We start from the raw sequence: 27,856 nt of genomic DNA on the forward strand, positions 1-27,856 counted from the left end.
ACTTTCATCAGAGAAAGCATTATAATGACTGTGACTTTGAAAAGTTTTATAACTAATGTGTGCGTGTGTATATATATATTTATATATTATTATATTTTATTTATACTCCGTATAAAAATTAGGCTATCAAGTCTGACAGAAAGATCTCGGTACCATAATAAACAGACTTGTCTTCGCAGTCGCTCTGCAGCACACAGGACTTGGCAAACTGTCAGATGGCAGGATGAAGAGGTAAAGCACAGAATCTGCAAATTCTGGCCATGCACGTGGGAATAGGTTCTGGGCTTTCCAAGAACTTGTGGAGAAAATGAAACTTGGCAGGATCCATGCAGAAATTCATTTCATCTGTTTTCATTTTACACTGTCTGTCATCTAGTTTTTGATCACTAAATGAAAAAGAAAAATGAAATTCTGCCATATGCATTCTATAAATTTCAATTTAGCTATCAGGTGTCACACCTGCCACAATTTTGCATTTTGCTGTGCTTCAGACAACAGACATAATTGTTTGTTTGTGTTACCAATGTTGGTTTGGGAAAGTTTATTTATGGTAGTATTTGCAGTAAATCTGCTCGTTTCCAGCCACTGATGTATAAACCTACCACTTGAAATATAGACAGTTATGTCAGCTTGTATAGGAAACATATTGTATAATGTTAATTAAATGGCAATATTTACACTCTCTGCTCCTCTACTGAAATGCTCTGAGCCCTGAAACGGGCTGCTATGAGATTTTCAACAAAGTCACGCTGCGCAAGCTTCAGGCCCAGGCAGGGATGCGCTGGGGCCAGCCCCTCATCACCCACCCTCGGGCACCACCGTCCCACCACGGCTTGGGGCTTTGGTCCCCGAGGCGTTGCCCACACCTTCCCCACACCCAACAAAACCTCCATGCTAACAAGTGACTCACTTTTTACCTCATCTCTCCAAACCTTACTGTTCATACCCTTGGGAGGAGGACTCTGCGCAGGGTAAATTTATGCTGTTATTAGCCAGCAGGATTAATGGCAGCAAGTTATCTCTCCATGAGCTGTCAAATATATTCATGCTGGCACTTCTTCCTCTATCGTAGTTGGTTTTTTTCTAGAAAAACATAAAAAACCTGGAAAATTTCATAAATAAATTAATCTCCTTGCCAAGTATCAGGAGAAAGCTAGAGGTAGGTCAAATTTTGTTGGAAAACACTGATTGGGTGGCAATGAGTTTTTCCTTGGTTCCATTTCAATTTCTCTGAATTGTGTGTGTCAAGAAGAGATGGATGGAAATTTAAATAAAAACTGAAAGAGAAGTCAAGATGCTTTGCTCTGATTCAATATCTTGATATTTCAGTATTTTAACTTGAAAGGATTTTTCTATTTGAAGATTTTTTTCTTTACTATTTTAATTTTTAAAATGATACGTTATGTTTTCAACAGTTTTTTTGGAACTGTTTCAAGCTTTTTGGAATTGCTGGAAAATCAGAAAACTTCATGTGGTTATACACAGAGTGCAAACATAAGCCTATTGATTTACCTTTTTTATTTCCTCTTTTCATATTCTCTTCTTTAAAGAATAAATCTCTGAGCTATAATGTGAGACCAGGTATGCAACCCAAAATGCAAGCATAATCTATTAAATATTATTCCAGTAATAAAACACAAGTCATATAGTAGTCATATTAATGAAACAGCATGATACCATGCATCATGCTATATACTTGAGTTTTGTTATTTTGGATTACAGGAACATGAAGGCTTTTTTTTCTTTCTTCTTTTTTTTCAGTTGTGGGTTGGAGGCAAGATTAAAAAATGCATTCTGGTTCAGCTTTAATTTATACCGTAATTTTTAATGACACTTCATTGCAGGATTTTAGACTTGCCCTTGGATAGGTAAGGATTTTACAGGCTTCCCATTAATTACAGTAATTTTGAAAAGTTCCGATTCATGCTCTGATAAATGTTGGTCCAGGATTTGAGAAAAATATAATTTACTTTGAGGAAATAAGGGAGAGGATTCATAGGGTGAAAGTGAACATCTGTAGAACGACTTACTGGATATATGATTTTTGCAACTAACCCACCTGAGTTATGAGAAAGCAGCTGTGGGGGAAGTTGTCACGTTGCATACTGATAAGCATTGCGCAGATGGGCCAATGTTCTCCTTGCACATGCACACCCATACACTCCATCACAGCCATCCAAAGGTGAGTGCATCGCTCAGTACGAGGTTCATAAATTTGTTAGTTTCTTACAGCATAAAATTTGGAAAAATATCACCATACTAGTGCTAAAACTTATTTGGCAATGAAATTGAAACAACAATTAGCGTAAGGTAGTGATTTTTTTTTTTCCTTTCTCTCTGATTTCCTGGTATTTCACAAGCTTATGTATAATACATTTCATTGTAATTTTTCTCATGGAAGACTGGCAAACCTCTGTACTTCAAAGATACTCAGCTGCTGCCAGCCCCCCCTCTCGCAGCTGTACACCTCAGCTGCCTCAACCGTTCAGGTGGCGACGGCAGTGCCAGCACCCCATTGCCAGGCACGTTCCAGCTCCCCTTGTGAACCAGCCTCTTTCTTGTGAGCCTTTCACAGGAAATCCACTCACGTGTAAAAATATACAGTGTATTAGACCTGCATCTCCAAGGAAGCTGAAGCACCATATACCTATTAATAAAACTGTTCAGAGTCAAGTATATCAGAGCTTGTATCTCCTGCTTTTTTAGAAAGTGACAGGTTTAATCAATTAAACTCTAATGCTCTATTCATAGCTCAGGTTTTTTATGGTACAAAGATTTGCATTCCAATTAGCGCTCGCAAAGCAAGTTTTCATGTTAACCTGATCAGTAGTATTTCCCCCTCCTCGGTGTCTATCTTATTCCATTGAGACTGCAGCAATGTGTCAGGAAGAGCATCTCTGTTACCTTCTGATTGAACAAAACTCTCTTAGGCTTCCTTTGAAATCTTGAGGGCTTGTCACTTGAGATGTTATTTTTTTAAGCATGAACAAATCTTGTCAGCCTAAGCTGAGAAATCAGCTGTATTTTATCAGCACTTTGGGATCAAACTTCACATTCAGTATTCAGCACTGGGTGCTGTATGTGAAACAAAACTCGAGGTTACAGTCTGCTGTAGGAAGACCGTCTCTGGTGGCAGGGGGGATCAGTTTCTTACCATTTACAGAATACATTTACAAAAAAATAACTGAGATACTTCCATGTGTGTGATATATGAAGTGCTTAATATCTTGCAACACTTGCTTATTTATGTAGGCACATTATGTTGAATTAACTACAGCTTCTTTGACTTAAAGTGCCATGAATCCACACACAACTTTTTAAAGAGAATTAATTGGCATCATAGGTCTTTTGTAATTAATCCTCCTTAGGGCTGAGGTAATGCTGCTTTGCAGCAGGTCTATCACTTACCCAATTACACGCTGATTGCCGTGCTCCCTAGTCTTCCATCTGGACATCTGTAGAGCTCTGGGACTCAAAGAGCTGCATGCTCAGTCCCATCTGGAGGAGTGTCACAAAAGCAAACATCTACAAGATGTTGTTGGAGTAAATAAAACCAAGATGGTAATTCCTGCTCCTACTCCCAGTGCCAAGTCAAAGGAAAAAGGCTCCGTGATAGTGACTGAAGACAGGACGGGACCAAGCCTCGGTCAGTGCTCCCAACACCTGACGTTTTCTTGGGAAATGGAGGGTACTTCGGCAAGCCGTTCTACCAAGGCACACAGACAGTCTGTTCACCAACACACTGGAAATTTTCTCACAAATTGCTGTCACCGGACAGGCACCCAATAAAAGGTGACGGGCTCCCAAAATACCATAAAGGGAAGAAAACAACCCTTTCTACACACATGCTGAGGTCTGACCAGGAGGAGACTTTAACAGTGCTCATAAACTACACGGCCTGGCAGACAGGTGAGAGCTCTTTGTGCGCAGACACGTCTGAGGGAGCGCTGCGGAGCTCGTGGAAGCCAGGAGTGGAAGCTGGGTCCCAAGGCTGCGCTGCGTGTCAGCGCCATAGTGCGGGGAGAGCGTCGGGTGGAGAGCTGCGTGGCATCCGCAAATCAGAACGTATAGACGTGAGCGCTGGTGGGGTAGTGTTTGAACTGGGAACGCTTCTTAAGAAATTTTAATAACATTTAAAACATTTTTTGGACTGTGGGGGTGAAGTGAGATGTGTGGGGGTGGGTGTCTTGAAGGAGAGCTCACGGCAAAGCAGATGGTTTGTTTTAACATGCTCATTTCAAGACAGGTTTTATCCTTAGAATTGTCCTTCTAACCAGGCCTTCTTCCCTTTCTGAGGCAGGCATTTCTCACCCGGGGGCAGCACCGTGTATTACAGCCCGAGCTGAATTTGCTTAATGTCCGTAGGGAACATCCAAACTAGCCAGTACATTCCCTGCTTGTTGATGCTGCCTTTCAAGTTTTTCCTTTTTTGTCAGTATTGTAGGCAACAAGGTATCCCACTGCTTTAAATTTTGGGGAGAAAAAGGGTTTTCACGTGGATATTCTGTCACTTCAAATGAGCACCAAACAGCTTAGCAGGATCATCACCTTCTCCAGCATAAAATTCTTCAGCACTGCCTTTCCTCCCAGGATCGCATCCTAGCAGGCATTCACAGCTCGCCAAGTAAAGCAGCGATGTTGCACTTTGTGAAAGCATTTGCAGAGAAATGCCTCTAAGGGAAAGGAAAAAAAAAAAAGGCACAAAAACCCCCACCAAACCACACACTGCTTTTTATTTCATCCTCCAGATTTCCTTCTCCTGAAACCATAATGCTGCTCCTCCAAAGCTACAGAGCCAAATCCATCTGACTGTGTGAGTGCCAATACAAGGCATTATCCTGTTTATATTAAAGACTGCTGTAAGTGAGCAGTGTGTCTTCCAGGCTGCTCTCGTGGCAGTTCAGAAGTGGAGCTGGCAAAACACAGCTGAGTTATGGGAGAAGCATCATGGCAGTTTAACACAGCAAGTCTCAGGCCTCCTGCCAGTTCTAGGAGGCATCTCGTAAAGCACGGTGAGAAAAAATCACAGAGCTGACACGCAAAGGTTTGCTCTGGGTTCCTGGCCAAAATTGCCATCTATGAAGTCAAACAAACAGAATCTGTGAAGGAAATGGTTAACATGGGAATTTCTGTAAATCAGCTTTAGGAAGTGGTATGGAAGCCCTTACTTCCGTTTAACACAGTCTAGCACTGACTTCTTTTCCTCATGTTAAAATCCCAATGTAGACAAGCCTAATATGCTAATAAAACATCAATATAGCTTAAAGTTTAGAAGACTTTATTTTCATCCAGAGTAGCTTAAATCAGCTTCTTTCAGCGTTTTATACATTACATCAGAGAGCAAGAAATATTAAACATTTCTTATTTCATCTATCATCTTGAGCACACACATAAATATATATTTTAAAGAAATGCTTAAAACATATTTTTCTTATGATGTAGACCAGTGTGAGAACCCTGAGAAAAGAATAAATTGCAAGCATGCATAACAACCACACGTCAGTTTAAAAACCGTGCAATAGCTAAGCATGAAAGGGAGAGTTAGGGGATTATATGTGGAAGCAGTAACTCTAAAATTTGTATTATTCTAGGTTTAAGTCCCACCATTATCATTATTTTTAATGGTCTTTTTATATGCTGTTGAGTAATAGTTTGTCCACATCCTGGCTTTTATCGAAGGAACTGCTTGTGCAGCAGTTGTGCTGGCAATAACCTCTGATATAATTATGGTCACTTAATTAAACAATTTGGACGTTTACTTTAGGTGACATTTAAAATTGAAATTTCAAGTGTGTTATTCTACCATGTTCTCTCTTGGTATTGTTCAGGAAAATGCCATATTCAAGGAAATCCATGAAATTACAATTCAAAGACTGTGATAAGAACGGATTAGTTTAGTACTATTTTTAGCTCTCATTACAATTTTTGTTGCAAGACTAAGTCTACAGATTGAGTATAAAATATATCAGGCTTTAAATTCAGTGATAAGTCATTGTTAGGACAGAGAATTTTGTGATAACACAGGCAGAAGATTAATCCACTCTGATGACAGCCTTGCAAGTCTATGAGGAACAGAACACAGAGCAAGATTTATCCATCGCATTGACAAGGACGGTAAGGGGAATGGGAAATGGAACAAAATGAGTCCATTTGCATGACAACCTAAGACTATAATCATATGGTTCCACTCAAATCCTACAGTAATGGACCATAAAGAAAAAAAGCATAAACAAGGCACATCATTTAAAACTATATTGTACTCATCAACCTTTCCAGTGTCTGTAGAAAACATAATCAGGGAAGGAAAATTAATTTCGGTCTGCTAAATTACACTGTAAATGCAGAGGGGATACAACAGAATTGTTCAAACAAAGTTATTCATGTGGCTTTCATAAGTTTGAATAAATTCATTCTGCTCTGTATTCACAAAGATGAGACTATCAAACTAGATCCTCAGCTTGCATAAAGCAGCGTAGTTCCCTTGACTTCAGTGAGCTCAAAATCTTCTCAGAATCTCCAAGGAAACCCTATTCTTGATGGGGAGGCTTTGAAAATACTGAAATAAAAGATAATTCGAGATACCTAGGGGAGACTTTTAAAGAATGGAGATTGGCAAACAATGTGAAATACAGAATAGCAAATGTATGTGTGCATCTTCCACATCCCTGTAGTTCCCTGAAATACACTGGAACTTCTCACACACACCCGTTTGTGTGCCCAGATGCTTCTAGGATCATGTCTGTAAGGCTGTAGGGAAGGGATTTGTGAGCTGAAGTCCAGCGTATCATCATTTGAATTAAACCAACTGTGCTGAGTGTTAGGGTTATAACATATATAGTATTTCATGCATATAATCTACACCTATAGTTGTTCTATTCCTTAAGTAATTAAAACAATGTAAACTAAGGCATAGGCACCGAGTAAATATGATGTCATTATTGGAAAGCTCTTAAATGCTTTGTCTAAAGGTCAAAATCAGAATTACATTAATTTAGTCATGAACCTTTGCACTTTCTCATCTAAACAATGGAATCGCATTTTAATTTCCTTTTACTCTAAATGCAGGCATTTCTGCGAAGGAAGTTGCATATGAATATCTGCACGTCCCCTTTCCTGCAACCTTACGAAAAAAGCTGTATCATAGGGTATAATCAACACTGACTACGCCACATACATATAGCAGCAGTGTATTTTGAAAATACTTGAAATAGTTAATCTGAAAAATCTGAATTAGTAAGCGAAGAGCAGTACAGGAATAGACTCATGGTATTTCAGTTCTTTTAAAGAACAAGTCCTGTAGCCATTCATAAGCAAAATTTCCACTAACTTCAGTTTGCAGGCAGGAATTTATTTAGGAACTGCCTGCCATACCTCGGTGTTCCCATAGTGAACTATATATGACAGAGGCAAATACATATTTCTTGCCGCCTTTTGAGCATTGCAGACTATATTCCATTCTGGTTTTGTCACTATACTAATGCGTGGAACAGACCTTAAAACAATTTAGGCTAATCATCCAAAAAGCCAAATGGTCCTCCGTGAGTGTGTGTGTGAGAACTTTGACATTGTGTTCATGCAGAGCTTAATGTGGAGCATAGATCTGAATTTACTGAAATGACCGAAGAGGCTTCCTGTCCTTGTAGCACACTTAATACAGTATCAATGCTACTTAAAAATAATAAGGAATAAAGGATGGGGAGAATCAAATTAAACTGCTCACCAGCTACCTCCGTTCAACCTCTTCTTGGCATACAGAAGTCAAATCAATTTAATGTCTCTGCTGTAGCAATGTTTCTCATGAATTGTGTCACGGTATTGCACATTCCCTGCCTTATTCACAGGCTTTGCTTCTCTGTTTTCCCTTTCTAGCATCTGCATGGATTTCAAAGATAACCTTGATCCCAGTTAGCACTGCTGTGCAACGCATAATAGAAGTAGTAACAGACTGGACTGGTTCTTAAATGCTGTTATAAAATATCTCTCTTTTATGATCTTGATTTACGACATATCTTATGACTTTGTTTTAGAAATACACGCAGTCACATCTAAAAGAAGCTGCGCCTCCCGTAAGCAGTGCAATCTCTATTGTACGGGTGCGGGAGGCTGTTACTTCTTGAAATGGCTAAGATCAGCAGGGTCCCTCAAAGGCCGGTCGCCTGCCTGGGGCTTCGCCTGCGTGCGTAGCTGCAGGGGACAACAGTGATGTCATGGCGGCTAGCCCGGTAGCAGGAGCTGCGAATGGCTCATTTGACCAATACCAGGTAGGACCTGTACAACCAAACCTGCGTGTCCATAATCCCCTACCAGATGGGACTGAACCAGAATGCCAGGATGCATGGAACAGCCAATCCATAGGCCAAAACAGATGGAAATTTGGGATTGGTCAGGAGCCAGTGCAGATGGCAACGGAGGGCTGGTCAGGACTGCAGGCTTTGCTTGGCATTGGGTGGGCACAGATACAGATGGCGGATGGGATGTGTCAGAAATGCAGTTCTCTCCTTACTTGTCTTGTGTCAGATTGTCTCTGCATGAGAAGGGGAGGGGTCTTCCAAAACATACTCATAGCCTCTCTAGAGATATCCCCTCTATCCCTGAAATGTGAGATTTGCCTAGAAACACGCAGGTTGAATTTTGTTTGGAGGGATTATTTGTATATGGGAATAAAATGTGAATTTCCTGCGTGCATTTGCACTAGTAAGTCTTTAGCACTCAACTGTTTGCAGCAAGTGAACAAGGAGTAGTCACAAACGCTGTCAAAATGGAATTTGCTTTTAACTTCAAATGAATATTCATGAATAATTTCCTCCACTATTTGCTCACCACTCATATTTAATGATATGGGAAATGGGATGAATAACAAGGTGCTGAAATTTGCTAACAATACACAATTATTTAAGTTAATATAAACCAAGGAGCAAAGTAAGGAATTTCAGGAGGAGCTAATAAAACCTGAGTGACTGAATAACAAGATACCAGATGAAGTTCAATGCAGACAAGTACAAGATAATGAACATTGGAAGAAATCATTTGAACTACTTGTACGTATTGATGGGGCGTGAGTTAGCTCTAACCTCTCTGGATTAGGACGGACGTACCGTCCAGTGGCAGCGAGGAAGGGAAAAAGGCTGCAATCCACTCCTGGTGAAGGATGAGTCCAGATCAGAAGGATCTCTTCAGTCCTACTTCAGCCATAAGCAGGGCTCATGTAACATAGAAATAGTGACCTCTAGACCTCTGTGCAGGAGGCTAAGCTGGGGAAAGAATCACTAGATTTATTTATTTGTAATTGATTTCTCATATTGGGGATGGAATCTCACCAACTTATGCTAAAAGGCAACTCTGAAAGTACACAGTCAAAATAAACTAGTCCAGAGGAGAGGGCAGACACATGTGAAAAGTGGCCTGAAGGATGCAAGTTAAACAAACAGTTTACTTTCAGAGTCAAAAGAGCATTAGCATCATACAAAATAATATGAAACTCTGTGACGGGCATATTTTGAGTTTTTTCAAGACATGCCACAACCCCGCAGCTAGCATTAGAGAACAAACAGAAAGGTTTAGCAATAAGTAATTAGGTTTAAATTAAGATGCTAAGCTTTTGCTTGAAGCAACCGAGACAAATTATTGTAGTGGTGGTCTCTAGCAGAGGATCAAGCCAGCATATTACAGGCTTTAATTTTAAATGGCTTCAGTGGGACTTGCCAGAGCTCAACCATCAGTGCCGTGACACCGCAGGAACACGAGCCCTTAGCATGAAGACAGGAGTGAGAATACGGGTCTGCGTCACTGTCCCGGGCAGCAACAAAGCATGAACTTTTCTGTAGCCGCTACGATCTCTCTGCTGTGTAGTACTGGGGTCCAGAGGAAGCCTTTTCCTGGAGTCAGTCCACATGAATAAAGTGGTTTGCCAAGTGACTGGGATGCTAGAAAAGCAATTGGATAATAGTAGGGACGCCTGAGGACCTGTTCCTCCATTCCTTCTGATCTTCTCTCTGTCAAAGCATTGTCCATGCTGTCATTGAGTGGAGGTACTTCATTTGCACTCTGTGGGATACTGCCAACATTTCTCCAAACTTTACAACTTCCCAGTAAACTAACATGTTCCTGAAACCTTGAATGAAGGACATGATATCACAGAGAAAGAATATTACAGAATAATTGGTTTCTTGGCCCATGCATCACAGAGAACTTTCTGCCTCAGAAGGGATAATCCAAAAGTCAATGATGATACAATTGTTTTTAATGCAGGCGTTTTGTCGCGACTTATTGCACTCTTGGCAGTTCATAGGATGAACTTTCCACTCTAAGTCCTAAATGATTGTCCAATATTTTTCTCTTCTGAGTGTTATTTTGTTGCCCGCCACAGTCCTCAAACATTTTTCCTTCTGCAAGAGTTGTCAGATAGGAAATGCACAAATTCCTGAGGAGTCACTGGGAGAAAGGAGGAAGGGATGCAGCTGGGGGGAGGTGGTGAAGAAGGAATGGGAGCAGGGGGAAGAGGGTTCTGGCAGAGCACAAAAGCAGCGGAGAGCTAGTGCTTCTAGGAGCTGCTAACCAGGACATTTGTAACTGTGAGTGGATGGAAAAGGGTATCTTCTATTCTAGCATTGTGTATACCTCATCTGACCACAGACCTTTCTGTCCCTGTGGCCACATCTAGCTGGTCACACCTTCTCCTCTGCTCCCTTTGAGCCTGCATCTCTGCAAGATACAACCCCACGGCAGCTGGAGGTTCCTGGGAAGCGTAGGACAAAATCCCAAGATCATTGCTTAGGATCTAGTCATTCCTCAAGCGGCATGGAAGTTAATTCAATAAGGAACCAAGCCTATGTCAAAATTTAACCATTTTTTAGCCTGCTACCTGAGGAGAAAAAAATCCAGGATGGCTTTACAGGACATTGGCCTGCTGGAATATTGACCGGAGTGTTGTGAGGGTAAACACCCGGACAGGTTAGGACAGTGATTGCCACTACTTCAGGTCTAAGACTGTATGATAGACAAATGAGAAGTGTCAGAACGCTTCTCCTGTGTAAGTAAAACAAAGAAGAGATAATTGTGGTCTTCTAGGAGCTAGTCTGGTTACCTGGTGGTTAACACATTAGCACTGCACTGTAAGAGCCCTTCACATCTAATGCTCTGGTACCAAATGAGTGTGGATTAAAAGCAACTGGTAACCTGGCATTTCATTGGCGTAATTACTCATGTGGTTCACTCTATTCCTCCTGCAGAGATGTGACTGTCATTAGTGCTACCACAGCATGACCAGGAGAACATAAACAGACGTGGAAACTGAAATGCCTTATCCCTTTTAGCTGTGAGGATCTTTATACTCAGTCTGTACATCTCTTCTGTATTATAGCAGATGCAGAAACAGAGCCCAATTTCAAGGCAGTTAATCTGGCTTTCAGAAACATTGCATTCACTTTAAATTCCCTCATTTCATGACTTCATCCAAGGTAAAGCAAAGAGCAGAAAGAAACTAGCTCTGAACACTGAAATGTGCAATGTCTTTCAGATGGACACAGCTACGCAGATTTAGTAGGATGTGTGCATGCATATGTTTATGTGTGTTTGTGTGTTTATTGCTTCAGAATTGCCTAGAGTTACATCATCCCAAGAGATATATTCAGCCCTGTATGCTCAGATGGAATATGATGTTTGCACATAAAATGATAAGGATTCGTGCGGCACTCAGACAGGAAGGTGAGGTGAGGCAGTTATAAAACAGATGCTAACACTACTTTTGGGCTAGAGTCCTCTGAGGTAGGCTGCTCTATGATAGACTAGTCTGTGTTCCAAAAATGTTTTCCCTGGATTTTTTATTTGAAAATAATTTTAACCAACCATGGAAATTCATTATTTTGATCTGACATTTAAGTACATTTTCAATTGTATCCAGATTTTATTGACTAGGAAAAAAACCACCATAATTGCTCTAGTGACTAGGATAAATGAAATGTTTCTGAAATATTATAAAGACCATCTAAATTCTTGAAGTGATAGGATTTGGTTTGAAACCAAAAAATTAATTTGATATTTATAAAAAAAAAAAAAAAAAAAAAAAAAGGAAGCAAGCATCAGAGAAAAATCTTTATCCGAGGCATTTGTGCATCCTAAGTCTGTTTTACATCCCATTTTGCTTTTGGCAGCAAACTTGGTGTTTCAAGTGAACACTCATTTGTCAAAAAAAGCAAAGGCTGGAAGGAAAGATCATGATCATCTTTTTATTATTGGCATTAAATATTTATCAGCTCAATTCAGTAATATATACATATATATGCTTATGTGATAGAGATAAATGTGTGAGTGTTTGTATGCACATGCATGTGACTATTCTGCACAAACAGCGTGGATTATATTGGAATACATTGTTGATAGGTTAGATATCAGAGTCTGAGGGTGCTGAATATATGTGGAACTCAACAGCAAGTAGCCTAAAGATGTATGAAGCCTACCTGGAGTGTTCAGGATCTGTCAGTCTGATACACACTCTCACCATCCCCTCTCAGGATGATCCATAGTGGTCTGAAAGTGGGGTCCACAACCTATGGCAGATACATTTGTAAGATGCCCATCAGATGACAACTTTTGGCTCTTGCTAAGTGTCTCCTAGCATACTTAACTTGTAATTTGAGGAAGAAATATATATCCTGGTACACCACACGTGGTTTTCCCCACTGTAATATAAAACTGCAAATGTGGTGAGACTCTTTGGTATATATCCAGCTAGCAGTCCAAATTTGATCACACCAAAGGAATAAATATCTTGAATAAAGCAGATCATGCTTATGTTCATTGAAAGGAAAAACACCTAATACTAGCTCTGTTCAGTTTTTGCTCCTTTGTCAGTACTATAGGCAGCTTCTGGAATGAAAGCAGTTGCTGTATATTTATCTTTTGAAAGCTACCTAAGACCGAGCGCTGGGAAGTGTTAACTTCCCTCCCTCATCAGCTGAGGGTGTTAGTTTCATAGCATTGTCTGCACAATCAGCATCCCAATTACCTTTAAAACCTCTGTGAATAAATACATTTCTTCATGATCTTGGAAAATATCCAGTAATTTCTAAGAGCAAGCTGATGTCTTCCCATCAGTTCACCAGCAAAAAAAAAAACAACTTGAGAATTCTACAGTCACAGATAAGATATTGTAATCACGGTGATCAGTAATCAAAAATGTGTGGTTTGAAGTCAAGCATGTTAACCTGTGTATATTCATTTACTTATGCCCTCCTAACTCAGTCTTGCAAAGATAAATGAGCCCATTTATAAAATGAACAATACATTTAAGTATAGAATTGGGGCTTTGCTTCCCATGTGTAAGAATGGAAAGGCTGTCTTTTGGAGTGTTTCCACAAACCATTTATTTTTAATGCTGCTTTATTTCGAGACAAGCAGGGATGGATTCTGCAGTACTGACATTCCACATTCTTGTACCCTTTTTATTCAGTTTAGGCACATTCTCCAGCGTTCCAGGAATATGCATGTTTGTGCATGTCCCTCCTCCCTGCCTTATAAAGACAGGCACCCATCAATATTTTAGTTTTATGACACCTGAATATTTTTTTCTCAGCATATTTTGAAAATTTTGACAGCACAAATTTGAAAGTGTCTGCTTTCTCATGTGTTCACCTGCTCATCTCCACTTGTTTAACTCCTTATCCCTATATGCCAATAGATATTATCAGTAAATCCTTCTGGTTTAATCTCCAAAATGTCTCAGAAATCTCCCCTTTCCTCTTCATTCTCCCCATAAAACCTTTGTCAAGTCCATCCTTCTCCACATCCATGCCTACTGCGACCTTGCTGTCTTCAGCCTCTAACTGACACTCACATTAGCCAGTTTTTAAAGTAGTCTAATGCAAAAGTAATCCACTGCTCCCAGTATTGAGATCTCATTAAGATATTCCTAAATCCCTCTTCTTCACTGTCTCCCTATTGCCTTCTAAATCTGATCGAAGCTCCTTTTATCACCCAGAGTTCCTCTTGACCTAACCTTCCTTCTTCTGTCCTTGCTCTGTTCTTCCACATCTTTCTTCTTTACTCCCTCCTCACCCATTGCCGGTCACAATGCAAACCGTTTGCCAGTTAGACCTATGCACCGCCTTTGATGTTGTCCACTATACTTGTGAGTGGAGTAGTTCAGCTATACCATTCCAGATGGAAAGTATCCTGATCTGACTGGCATAGTCCCCTTGATAGGTTTAAACCATTAACTACTAAAAAGCAAGTCATCATATGCTTTTCTAGCAAAAAGGAAAGGAGGCATATTTCTCCTAATAGTGAGATTTTTCTGAGTCACCCATAATTTCTCCTGTGTCCTTAGGCCTTGAATCAGAAAAGGAATTAAAGCTTTTACTATAAATTTACTAGCACTATGATTCATTAAATTGCTTTCCAACCAGTCTGTCCAAACACCCCTTGCAGAAAGCTGACGTCTAGAAGAAATTGAAACGTACATCTCTGACGTTTCCAGCTCTTAAGACCAGAATTTTACATTCTGACTTCTTGCTCTCTCCGCTCACTTACTATTAAACATCTCTTGATTTGGGTGAGTAAAAAGACTCAGGGCAATAAGATATAATTTCTGCACTATAGGCTCTCCAAACCAAGCCCTTAGTAGTCAGCTGAAATTCAGCAGCAGGATCTGTAAGTTAGCACAGACAAGCCAAGCTCACGTGCAATACAGCGCATGTCAGCACGAAGGACAGGACATGCAGATCAAAGCTCCCCTCTGTTCATCTGACTCTGTTCCTCTGCATCTCCGTGCATTAGATTATGGGAAAACTTAACAAAACAAACTAAGTCCTAGTCCCTTCCTCTCTTCCCCTTTAAGTCCTCCTCCCCCTCATGAAATCAAACAGGAGAAAAACAGTCTTCCTACACCTGGACCCTTTGTTCATTATTCTGCGGTTCATCGAAAATTAACATCCGGTTACTGGAGCTTCCTCTCTGTTTGCCAAGGTGCTGCAGAAGTACTTCGTGCCAACCAGACACCTACGTGCTATTTCTACATGCTTCACACCTCCCTGGCCTGAGTAGAGTTTAACCCATTGAGCTCCAGCCAGCAGTGATCATGAAGCTGGAAAATGCTGGTGAGCAAATAGTTCCTAACAAGTTTAGAAAAAATTTTGCCACATCTGCATTCACAGATAATTCCTAAAAGTGGGCTGATGCCTTCCCATCAGTTCCCTACCAAAGTCCCAACTTCAAAACTTCAGACATGATATATTTTGTCAAAATTATGTTCCACAGCCTCATATCTGTTTTATTTAGTTTAGAGATATTCTCCGTTCTTCCAGCAGCATGACTGTGCATGTCCCTCTGTTTCCATCTATAAAGACAGGCATACATCAATGCTTCAGTTTTACAATGCTTCAATAAGTGAGTCATCATCTCCAGGAAGCTGGGAAGTGACGGTATGCATGTCATCCATAACAAGATTAGAGAAAATATTGCCATATGCATGCATAATATAAGTACATGCTGAAGTCTCTTTGATTAGGATGCTGTAATGACGATAGAACTGCTCTCATGTTTAACACGAAGACAAGCCAAACTCTTTACCAAATTGGCTATATTGAATATGTCCTATTACACAACACCCTGTTTCAGTCCCACAAACCCATAGAAACTTCGGCTCCTTCAGCTCCTGAGATTTCTGGCCATACAATTGCCTTCCTGCCTCTTTCCTCCCTGCCTATATGTCTTTGTTTTCCTCACAAAGCGGAGTTCAGTGGATTTCCTGTACCTCCTCACAGGCCGTTACCCTTAAAGCAACATTGCTTGGCTGCAGTAAGGATCTGTTTCAAAACCGAAGAAAGCAATAGGAAGAACGACTGCAGTCAGCCAAGATTGTCTCCAAAAGAATGTGTCTTGGGACTCACGTATACTCAGCTCACCAGGAAAAGGTGGAAGGAAGCATGTAGACCGTTACCTCCGAGCTTGTAAACCCTGAGCCAGTTACTAATCTCCTCCACCTCTTCCTCACCCTCCTTCATCTGCTTCAACATCCTTCTGCTGCTCCTTTACTCCTGCCAGCAGGCTGCGGCTCGCCACTTGGATCTCCATCCTTCCCCTGCCCCAGGCACTCTCCCGGCAGCTCCTGTAACCCGTGTTCGTCTAACCCACTCACCCCTGGATCTTCTCCGGTATCCCCTGCAAGACCCAGCCTCCCGCTTCTCTTTTAGTTTCTCATTTATTTCCTTCTCATTTACTCCCTACTTGCCAGAAGACCAGGTGACCAGGTCAGCCCCTCCTGACCTTTCCTGTCCTGCCCGTGAGTCTCGGGAGCTTTTGGAAACGTGAAGCTTGGGACAAAGGGCAGTGTCAGGGCTGCGCCTGCACCAGGACGTCGCTTTCCTGATAGGCATGTGTGCGCATTTTGCACATGGTCATACGTTTTAAGGCAGGGAGTTTTTTTCTGTGACACAGGGGCTCTGCACCAGGCGCCCAACAGCAACGGCATCACCAATGAAACTGCTTCCATTCCTAGGTAGGTGAAATCTCCCCTGGGGAGCGAGTGGCAGGTGGGAAGGGAGCGGGGTCTGGCGAGGAGAAATGAGTGTGTTGGAGACGGTGGAAAGGTGCTGGGTACACGGGACTGACTGTCCCCATAGCTTTGATCAATGCTGCTACCGGATTTGGTAATTGCATGGCTAGGATCATCTCAAAACCAGATCCCACAAACGCCAGTCTTTATCTCACTGTGGGTTTTGTTCTGTAAAAAACAGAAACATTGTGGGTTTCTGTGGATTCGGTGGGGGCTTTTTCTCCCTCTCTCCATCTGCTTGGGAGGATTTTAGATTTCACATGTTATGAACAGTAAAATGACAACAGAATCCCACAGGTTTCTGTTTTAATCTCTGGAAGATGGTCTCCTCTCTCAAAAACAGAGGGAGAAGATGAAACTTGGTGATACCTAAATTGATTTGGATTATATTGTTAAAAAATGTGTGTAATTTTTAGTCTTTTGATTTTTTTCACGAAATTTTAATTTGTCCAAGAAAACAATGCCTCAGTGAGATTTCCTGAAGCAATGAAACCTATAATTGTAACACTAGGCTAGCGAATAGCCAAAATAATATTTAGGTAGGGAAAAGCAGAACGGTAGGCGAAGATAGCATCCGAAACGGGCTTTGTGTTCTGCAACTTTCGTTATATCCTAACAATTTATAAAGTACAAAGTAAAAAACTTACCTTCCCTTCTGAGTTAACTGCCTCATTTCTAACCTGTTACAGGGTCTGTATAATTATTCAGTGAGCTGTTAGTTTCCTCAAAGGGAGAGATTCCTTTCTTCTTTGTGCTGAAAACCTTATGTAGTCATACAATGGGAAAGTAGTTATACCATATAGGAATCATTCAGTGGATGGAAAAAAGAAGACAGTGCTTTCATAACATGGAAATGGTATTTTATGAGATTAACTTTAAATAATTTGGAGAAGCTTTTAAATTCTAGTGCCATAATGCAGTAAATACAATGACATGCCAACCTAATCTCTCAGACCATGCATATGTGTTATCTACACAAGTATGGAAGTGCTTATAAAAATAAAATTTTATAAATAAATTTATCAAAAAAAAAATCTGATCGGGGAACCCTCTTCGGTATTTTTCATTTGATACGTGTAGGGCAGTTTGGATTACACTCAATACATAATTCAGAGTGCAAATAAATATCAGTGCCTTACTGCAAAGTACTAGAGAACTTTGAAAGCCTTTCAAATATTTTTCCCAGATCGCTGAGTAACTTCTACATTGTTTACCAATTTTATACTGGTTGAGCACATATACCAGTTCTTAATCTACAGTGTCTGCTGTTTCTAGCCTCTGGGTAGCTTTACTAAAGAAGTCCCTGTAGTTAGTGGCCCTTGCCCCATCCTGTGATACAGCCGAGTCTGTGCTGATGTTAAGTTTACTAGAATACACCGATTTTATGGATGCCTTTTGCCCAGATCTGATTTTTGAGGTCGGAATAAAGTTTTTAGATAAGAAACTAGTCTGATTTTCCTTTGTTCCAGCTCTGATTTCCAGTCTGCTGGACTATGGCTGTTCGTCTGCAAGCTGCAACGTGACATGCCACAAAGATGCGAGGTGTGAAGTTCAGGGTGGGACCACAGGCTGCTATTGCTCCCAAGGATATACAGGAAATGGCATAACGTTCTGTAACGGTAAGAAGATTTTACCTATATGCATCTCTGTTATGTGCATGCTTGCTTGAAAAAATTACTCATTAGCCCAATAGCTCCAGGATTAAACTTTATGTCACAACAAAGCCAAAAAATTTAGCTGTTTCTGAGAAATTCTACAACTTACCCCAAACCTTAATATAGCGTACCATGCATCTCAGCTGGGTATGACCTGTTCTCCAGCTTCACTGTTGGTCCTTTCCTTTTCCATGAGAGATGCTGATGTATCTTCTCCAATTTAGCTTCAGCAATTTCCCTTGTGACTCAGGACTTCTGAAGCTTGGGGTTGGCATGACTGCTACTTTACAGCCCTCGCATCTCATCCACACACACATCGCGCGAGACCACTTCTCCCAGCGGCTGATCGTGATCAAATAATACAGCTCCTGGGCTACTCTAGAAGACTGAGGAGATGTGTGTGTCACAGAGACATGCCTGAATGTGAAGCCAGTGTTAATTTTTCCACTGCAGCTGCTTGCAAGGGAAATATGCCAGAAATCCTACAGAGGGGTTTGCCTCTGGACGCCTTTATCTTCCATCCAAAGAAAAGGATATTTTCCCTGCCTTCAGTTTTGAGTTGTTCTCCAGTATGAATAGCTCAAGTACTTATTTCCACTGTTAGATGTAGCTATACCCAGCTGCAGGCAGCCTGAAATTCATATGAAAGTTGTCACTTTTCAGTGTCCTGAGAAGTAGTTATAAATATTAACCATCCATTTGGTCAGTTTTTGTGTTTCATGCATCTTGGGAAATTCAGCAATAACAGAGGCACTTTGGTTTGGTATGAGCACAGCTAAGCAGCCCGCCTTTAGTTTGGATTTTTATGGCTCATTTGCCATGGTATACTTGGAAGTGTGCTTGTTTTAGGAAAATTTAGAATGCAAAGACCTTTTTCCTAAGAAAGCTGCCTACCATTTTGTAAGATGGGAATGCTTGGAGAGAAATATAGCTGGTGAAAATAATAAATAATAAGGAATCACAAAACCATAGAATAATTTAGTTTGGAAGAGACTTCTGGAGGTCATCTGGTCCAGCTCCCCACTCAGAGCAGGTCCAACTTAGCAAAGGTGGATCAGAGCCTTGTCCAGCCAAGTTTTTAGTACCTCCAAGGATGAAGGCTGCATACCTCCCTGGGCCCCTGTTCCAGTGACTGACTACCATAATTTTGAAAACTTTTTTCTGCTATCTCATTGCAGTTTCTCTTGATATAACTTTTAATTTTTGCCTCTCATGTGCACTTACCGCTGTACATTTCTAATAATAGTTGAGCTTCATCTCCTCTATAAACCCCCATGACCCTCCATTAGGTAGCTGTAGACAGCAATATGATTTCCCCTTTGCCTTCTCAAGGCTGAGCAAATGCTGTTCTTTCAGCGTCTTCTTTGCATCACACGTCATGTAGTCACTAAACGTATCTCTTGAATTTAATGCTAACCTTGCCATAAATATAGGTCAATCATTATTTGTCTATCGAGCTGGTCAAATGAAAACAAGAAGAAATGTCCTTCACCGCATTACTATTGTATTTGCACTAATTCAATTTTACTACCATGAGTAAGCTAGTTGATTTGAAAGTTAAGTGCACATTACGTTTGCAGAGTCAAGGGCCTACGCTTGTGAATAATGCAGAGCAGGAAGAAAACCAAGTCGATTTTTAGCAATACTAGCTGGAACAAATCAAACCAGCATTTACTTATCTGCCATGATCTGGTATCCACTACATTGTCTGTACTTTTCTAGAAAGTTGTGATCATGAATCATCAATGAAATTTACAGTAAAGATACCTGTTGTTCTTCACTGACATTATCGACATTCTTAAATCCATCCGTTACATATATAGCCATCATGGCGTTATTAAATCCATTTGTGGGAGCATGGATTTGTCTTACTTTCCATGTTCTTTTTTCTCATACAGCATCTTTTTCTTACTTTCTTTTGCTCCTATATTTTCTGAGGGAAACCTACATTCAAAATTCATAAAAAACATTTATTGTTCATGTAAAGAAAATTCAGTACAGTGAAATTTACATTCACAATTCTTGTGAATCAATTAATTGGGTTTTTTTAAGAATTATGCTACACGTTTGGAAACTCAGTCTTTAAAATAAAATTTCCAATGTCAGTCCAGGCAAACTGGCTACTAGATGTATTTGTGGTGCTTTGGAGTTAAGTGGCAGTGGTTTGAAGGAAGCCTCATGTCAGGGGACCATCGTTTTCTCTGGTAAAATACCTCAACAGCCACCAAAGTCACTTACCCTCCAGCTAGGCAGCAAAGCTTGTATCAGAACTATGTGGCTGTTGTCCCTGAAAGGGAGACGACGTTTCTCTAGGGCAGTATGTAACACGGTGCATTATTAATATTGTGCAGTAGTCCTCTAATAGCATAAACAAGTAACCTGAATTTTAATTGGGTAGGCTCTGAAATGGATTAGAAATATGAGCTAAAGCCTATCATAAATAGTTTAAAGCTACAAAAACGTAAAGCAAAGCCTCAGTTGTTTAATGATGTATTAGATCTTGCTGTTCTCTGTGGCGAAAGCGGCAGGTGTATCTGCTGTTCTAGAGATAGCTACCCATTTGTCTTCAGTTAGTAATCTTAGGCTTTTACAATGACGGTCCAGTGACCTTCAAGGGAGATCATCGATTATGTGGTAATACAGGCATTTTCTAAAGAGTATATATGGTACGTTGTGTTTACATATTTGCTCTTTTAGTTATTTAGATAGGTTGTGAGAGTCATAATTACTGTCAACAACATTAATAACTTTGCATAGCGTAGAACCAACTTCTTCACGGTGCTTATCTTGGTAGACAATTAATCCAAACCACTGGTTGTTCTGAGGGTTTATTCTGGAACAAGAAATTCAAATTCTTTCTCCTTGTAAAAATGTTGAACAAAAAAATGCTAGTTTTCAGCTTAGTCCTCTTAAGCTTGTATAGCTGGAAAACTGTCCCTTTTTATTTATAGCTACATTCTCACTGTATTTAAAGGGTTTACATTTGTTTCTCTACTTTCACTTGCTTGTAACACCTCTTAAATACTTGTAAAAGTTATTTCTTTGCTAGCTCTGTCTTTTCAATGTGATACACTTAGACATTTTCCCTTGAGTTCACTGTGCTGCAAAAGGCAATAATGCCCTGTTACATTTATTTCCTAGCACCATTATTGATGAATCATGAATCACTGATGTCAGCATACCTTAGGAATGGGGTTTGTTAGTTTTTACTTTGCTCCCTTTGCCAGCTGGCTAAGTGACTGCAGAGAGCTCCAGATTATTGGATTTGCTGTGTATAGATAAAGACATATAGATATGAATTTAATTTCCTGGTGTCAAAGTCATGGCTTTTAAAATAATTATCCTCTTACAATCTTTCCCACAAGATTTGAAGCACTTTAAATTAGGTCATGTTTTGGACTTTCCGAAAGCATATTTTGGCCAGTCTAACAAAAAGCTAATCCTCTTCATAATCTCATTGTCTTCAGTAAGAATATGTGCAGGAATGCACATAGTCAGGAGAATAGCTGATTGTAGGATCTGGCCTCTTTTATATATCAGAATTATAAGTTACATAGCAATAAATTCCTTCTGTACAGTATCTTCCAGAAAGCCATAAATGAGTCACCTTGTCAAGCTTTACACCTCTGAGGAACAAAATACTCTCCCATTCTTCTTACTTCTTCTTTTGTATTTATATTCCTTGCTTTATGTAGTATAAGATGAGAGAGAACGGCCTCTGAAAATATAACTATATAACTCTGTTCTTGGGCAGATGTGTATTCTGAATGTAATGCATGAGACTTTAGCTTCACATTATCATACACCTAACTGAAGTAGCACAGCTAGAGCTCTTGGCATAAAAATAAAAATATATCCAGATAAGACTGATTTATAGACAAGTTAACTTCCTCTTGTGCCAAAATGCCATGGATTTTTTTACCAACAAACAGCATATATTTGCCACTTTCGTAAATCCATTTCTTTATATAAAAAGAGTTGGCCATATAAATTAGGTGTTGCTCAGAATCCCAACTTTCTTCCAAAAGAAAATTAAAGGAAACAAACAAATTTTCAGATCCTTTAGAGAAGATTGGAGTGGAAGTAAAACTTCATAGAAGCCAATATTTTATTTTTAAAACAGAGGGAAAAATGAGTTGGCATCACTGATGCTTTCCTAAGCAGCTCTGCTGTTTCAATACTGGCTGCTTCTTGATTGCTGACTGCCAATTTGCTGCTTTGCTGGCACACTGCAGGAAATTAAAGTAAACAGTGTGATCACAGTGTTTACTTTAACTTTGCAAAATACGGAAGGAAAATGAAGCAGTGCTGTTTGTTCCAGGAGGGTAGGCAGGCAAGCAGGAAAAGTCTGAACACAATATCCCTCCCAGATATCCCCACACAACATTCCCTTGTAAATGTCACTTGCAAATTATACTGCAAAATTAATCAGTCTTCCTTGTAAAATAGTTACAGCACTTCCAGAAATAGTGAGCAGGGACTTGGGCTGTCAGGGAAACTTTGTACTGAAGCAAGGCACTGACTCTCTTTCTGAAGTGCAGTGCAGGAGGATTTATCATTTTCCAGAGGCAAAAAATACATCAGGGCAAAGTGGTATTTTATATCAAAATACAGAATCCCTGTTAGAACACAGGGCAATTTGTGTAAAATCAGCTGAATCAAAATGAAAGCCTACTCGATATCTGAACACAAACAATTTTCTTGTTTTACTGAGGGTCATACGACCAACTCTCTGGCTTTTGGCAGCTGTAAAAGGGAGCTTTCCTGTGAGACATCAGCTCCTTGCTCTAAGGGGATGTCGCTGTGTCCCACCATCAACTTTTACTCTAGTCACTGAATTTGTTTTGATTCACTGGTGTCACCATTGCCATTCTGGAGCACCCAATCAATGTATTGTTTTGAGGGAATTTTTACCTTTCAAATTAACATGACCCTGTAAAACCACTGTCTATAATAATTTCACTCTATCCAGAAGTGTCCTTCAATAGAAAACAATCTAATCCAAATGTTGGTTCACCAGAGGAGAATTTTATTTTATTTTGTTACCAGCAGGCATACATCACTGGATGTCACTTCTGTGTTTACCAAATAGTCTGAAATCACTGATACGGAAGATCCAATCCACACACTTCCTAAATTCATTTCACTGCTATCAGTTACCACAAGCTATAAAAAGGCAAATTGCAGCTGCTCTAGCATTGCACAGCAGGAGAAAGATATGCCTTAGCCAAACACAAATAACAGGGCTCAACACAGTGGGTGACAGCTTGGAAAACTTGGGATGTGCTAGACAGGAGGCCAGAGCAGACCACCAATTCCCAGCTCTTTTGACACGCTCCTCATAGCCTCTGGGCTCCTCTCTCACTCTTCCTTACCCTTTTTCCTTCCCCTCCCCCATCCCTGCCTTCCTCCTGTGTCTCCAATCTCTGCTGCTTTGGCTCCAGATGCTGCTGGATCTTTTACATGTTTTCAGGGTGGAGCGTGGTAAAACCAGGGCATGGGCTGTGTGAAAGGGCAGAAGTCATCTTCCAGTTCAGAATTCCTACTCCGGGTGTAGGTGTCTGGCTTTTTGATGATCCTAACAAGCGTTAGGAAGCACCATATGTAGGTATTATATTTAATTAAGCCCATGCCTTCGGGGTTCCTCTTCAGGGGACAGAAAGTTTTCTTCCCTTCCATGTCTTCATCAGTCCTAACGTAGCTGAATGTTTTTCACCTTCTCTTGGAAGTGCAGAGATTGACCGCTGAGCTGTGCAATATTACCCGGCTGAGGCATCTTGATCCCACGTTCCAGATTAAACCTGTAAGCAGATCGTGGAATTGAAAAGCCTGGACAAATTAGCCGGGAGGATTTGATATTCTGGTGCATGACACTTGCCTGGGAAAGCGTGTGTTAATGTTCAGGTTAACATAGCAGGTTCCTGGCCATTCGGGGACCTACGGCTTTATGGATGGGTTTTGCCTTTTCATGTGCAAGATGTTACACTTTTCTGTGAATTTGGGAAGGGTTTGATGGCTACGATGCGTGTAGACTGCTGCGGACTAACCAGCTGTTGCATGGTTGCCTTCCAGTCGCAAAGGACGGAGCTATGTTTATGTTCCTGAAAACAGCCGTACCCTTGGCTAACGTTGTTAGTCAAAACAGCTTTCCTAGAGTTGACTTTACTTTTTGTAACTGAAATTGCTTATTGTAACTAGCTACTATTGAAAGTATATTTTAGTTGACGCTTTTAAGAGTAGATTGGGAATTTGAAAGGGGAGAGTGTGTTACAACAGTGCCTGGCGATGCATGAGAACGTTAGTCAGACGGAAAGCAGTGCAGGATGTTTGAAGTAACAATACAGTCCTGCTGAATCAGACACAGCGGAGGCTGTCTTACTGCAATTGTCTTACCTCTGCAAATGGCTGAGTCCATAAAATTTCGACTCCAAGCATTTTATGCGTTCAAAGTGCCAAATCCAGTTTTCTCACTCATATGAAAAAATCTCTCTTAGTTTCTCACTTGAATTGGATAGAGAGAAATCTTCAGAGGGTTAGCTCTCCTTCCTACTGCCAGAAAACAGTTCGCCTGGGCCACAGATACAGCCCACTATAATCATTTGTAAGATTGATCCTGGCTTTAGTAAGCCTTGGACCAAGCCCACGATAGATTCATTACGTTCACAAATTTGGGGGGGGGGGGAGGCAGCTCAGTGCTATCTTTTCTTCCATGGTTTTTGTTTACATTTTCTTGAAACACTACTTTGAGCATGACTAAAATACAGTAATGCATTTTTTGAATGAGCCAGGAAGAAACAAAACTTCCTCTTGTTACATCTTTAATCGTACCCAGTCTCTCTTTTAAATTAGTCCTGTTTGCATCTAAAAAAAGAGTTTTAAAAATGTGTGTAGATGATGTGGTAGAAAAGAGTTATTTGTCTCTCTCAAAAATGTACCCAAACTTTCAAGTTGATCAGCTGCACATGGGTGGTTTCTTATTTGTTTAATTCAAAATGTGTTTTAACCCTTGCCAAATAATGCTAATTTCCTTTCTTGAGAAAATACTCTTTTCATCCTGCTTTATGGTACTAAGAATCAATCAATATGTTACATGTTTAGAGGATGTGGGAAAATTCATTTAAGGAGCTTTAAACTTACTATCTCAGAGTCTGCTTACTTTGTGTTTACTAGAGATAGGATTCACTTCCTGTATCTCTCGCATCTGAAGGGGTCCCAAAAGGTCCAACAGTAACAATTCATTCTTCTCACTTGGTGGTTTGAAGTAAAAGGATGGAAGACATTTCCAGAACATGTATACTCATACGTGTATACTGAATGTACACAACCGTGTACGCAGGCACCTATGTATAAGTAGGTATGTGAATAAAAACCAACCTCTTCTATGACAAAAATGTAAAGGAATCTCAAATTTGTCAGTTTTACGCATTCTGTGGCTGTATAGTTGAAATTAGCTTTTGTTAAGGAAAGACTGGGATTTATTGGAAAGAAATTGCTTCCATAAATTCCACTTCCTTGAGACATCTTCTCTGTCCAGGTTTGCAGACGGTAGAGCCAGCTACAGCTATCAGATTCTGCAGCTGCCTTTGGGGCTGTGAAGTTAGTGCTACCCACGTAACAAGGGAAGTATCATAGGGAATTACACGCGTAAGAGACAAAGATGTCATTTCTGCACAGCTACATTGATTTGCATCTAATATCCCACCAATCTGGCATACTCATTTTATTTTTGTCTCTGTTCAGTAACTCATAGAGTTCACTAGTAGAAAAGCGTTCGCTTTAGGATTATTTTTGCTTTTTGTTTGTTTGTTTGTTTTCCTCTTCCAGAATAAACTGGCCAGGAGTGGTGAAGTTGTCTGTAACCTCATTTGAAATGTGTAATTTATCTAGGATGATATGCTGGTGCACAATTTTTCTGTGTATGACTGTGAAAAATTGCCGACTGAGCTGTTGGCAGACAGAATATCAAACCCCGCTCAGCCCTGTGTGTATGAAAGAGTTTAAGAAGGTAATTGACACTTTGGGCCTCTATTTGCCAAAGAAAGAGATAATGACGTTTTCCAAGAAGATTAGAATCTAACCAAACATTGTGCTCTAAATACGGAGCACAAAGCCAGGTGATGTTTGTGAAAACGCTGCTCGGCTGCAGGAGGAGGAGGGGGCTGAAGGACTGCAATTTTGTACTGTATATTTTTTAGGTACACAGATTTAATTTAGAGATTATGGCTTGAAAATGAAATTTACAGTATGTGTGTTTTTCGGCGATAAGAAATTGATTTTGTGACCTTGGTACACACTAATTGAAATATCTGGCACTGTGTTTTGCTGAGGTTAAAGGAAGCCATATATGCCTGGAACCGCATTCTTCTTTCACCTTGAACTGCGCAGTTAATCACAGCCACGATCGCTGGCAGGAAGGAAGCTGCAGTTTCGCTGTGGTACAAGGAAGCTGAATAATCTCTGGTCATTGTCTAATGGATAGGTTATTGTGTGATTACTTCGGGCTAAGTTTAAGAGATTCACGATAACTTCAAAACGGAGACTTCTGGTGGAATTAACGTCCGCCGAGCACCAGGGGCCGGAGCTTCACCTGCTGCCGTGCAGCGGACGGAGCGAGCAGGCGGTCGGCACGGCAGAGGCGCGGGGGATTCTCCTTTGATCTGCCGGCCGCAAGCGCGGCCGCTCGGGTAGGGCCGAGACAGCTCTGTCCTGCGCTCCCTGCCGCCGTGCCGGGAGGGGACACCGAGCAGCGGCTCTGGGTTGTGCTCTGCTGCCCGCGGCTCCGGCGGCCGGGAGGAGCGAGCGGCCGTGGCTGCTCTGCCCGGGGGCTGTTACTGCTGTGCACCCTCCCGCCCGGGGGGCCGGCTGCAGCCCGGAGAGATGGAACCTCTGCCCCAAGGGACTCCGCTGGTGGGGTTTTGATTTCATATGTCTGCTTTATTTAGCTAGGTTTCTGGCTTAGCTTAGGCTTGTACAACTGTGACAGTCTAAAGTTGTCTATAAGCTAGTGTGGCAGGGTGTCCCGTTATTTTGCTTATTACTTAATGTTACACATTTGTTAGGTTGGCACAGGATCATGTTTTTCAAAAAGGAAAATGAAAGCTCCTGAGAAGCCTTGACAATAAATGGTTATTTGTTCAAAAACAGCCGAGTCCAATCTTTGTTTATGTTAGTAGGCTTCATGTAATGGTGTGGCAATAAAGAAAAATAGCTCTTCAGGATATGCATTGGCTTTTATGTTTTATTTGTAATGAAAGCTATGCACATAGTCGGCAATCTACATAAGTTACAGTGAGGGAGAACATAAGCATAGATGGTGACTTGCATGTTTATACATTTAATATTTATTTGTGGCAAAGTGTCTGAATCTCAGTTTTAAAGAATGTGAAATTAAGGTGAGGTATTTCAGTTTTCATTCCCGGAGATTTACCAGAGGAAGACTAAGAGAAAAGGTGAATTCGTCCCGCACCAGCAGACCGCTGCTTCTCTCCTGCCCCAACCGTGCAGAGGGGCTGCAAGTCCGTTCCCACGACTGGTGCCCCGTCTTCTCACGCTCAGTCCCAGGTTGGGAGAAAGTCAGTGATCCTCACTGCCCTCCTAATGTTGTAATGGGTCTTGGGGATCCTCACAGTTCAAACAGGCCAAGGGCAGCGCA

At 40.8% G+C, this 27,856-nt stretch overlaps 1 protein-coding gene across 4 annotated transcripts in view; it reads left to right on the forward strand.

Annotated features, from left to right (window-relative positions):
* ADGRL4 (adhesion G protein-coupled receptor L4) overlaps window positions 1-27,856 on the forward strand; it is a 162,263-nt gene that overhangs the window by 71,090 nt on the left and 63,317 nt on the right. Inside the window, exons 1-3 of one of the 4 annotated variants that reach the window (XM_054833352.1) lie at window positions 15,790-15,908; window positions 16,432-16,492; window positions 18,019-18,168. In XM_054833352.1, the coding sequence (XP_054689327.1) occupies window positions 15,867-15,908; window positions 16,432-16,492; window positions 18,019-18,168 (253 nt within the window). In that variant the 5' untranslated portion in view covers window positions 15,790-15,866. Of the gene's footprint in view, window positions 1-15,789; window positions 15,909-16,431; window positions 16,493-18,018; window positions 18,169-27,856 lie in introns of those variants that run through there. The other 3 variants (XM_054833347.1, XM_054833348.1, XM_054833349.1) reach the window with 3 other exon arrangements.

The sequence above is a fragment of the Grus americana genome, chromosome 8 (assembly GCF_028858705.1).
Source record: "Grus americana isolate bGruAme1 chromosome 8, bGruAme1.mat, whole genome shotgun sequence".
Lineage (NCBI taxonomy): Eukaryota > Metazoa > Chordata > Aves > Gruiformes > Gruidae > Grus > Grus americana.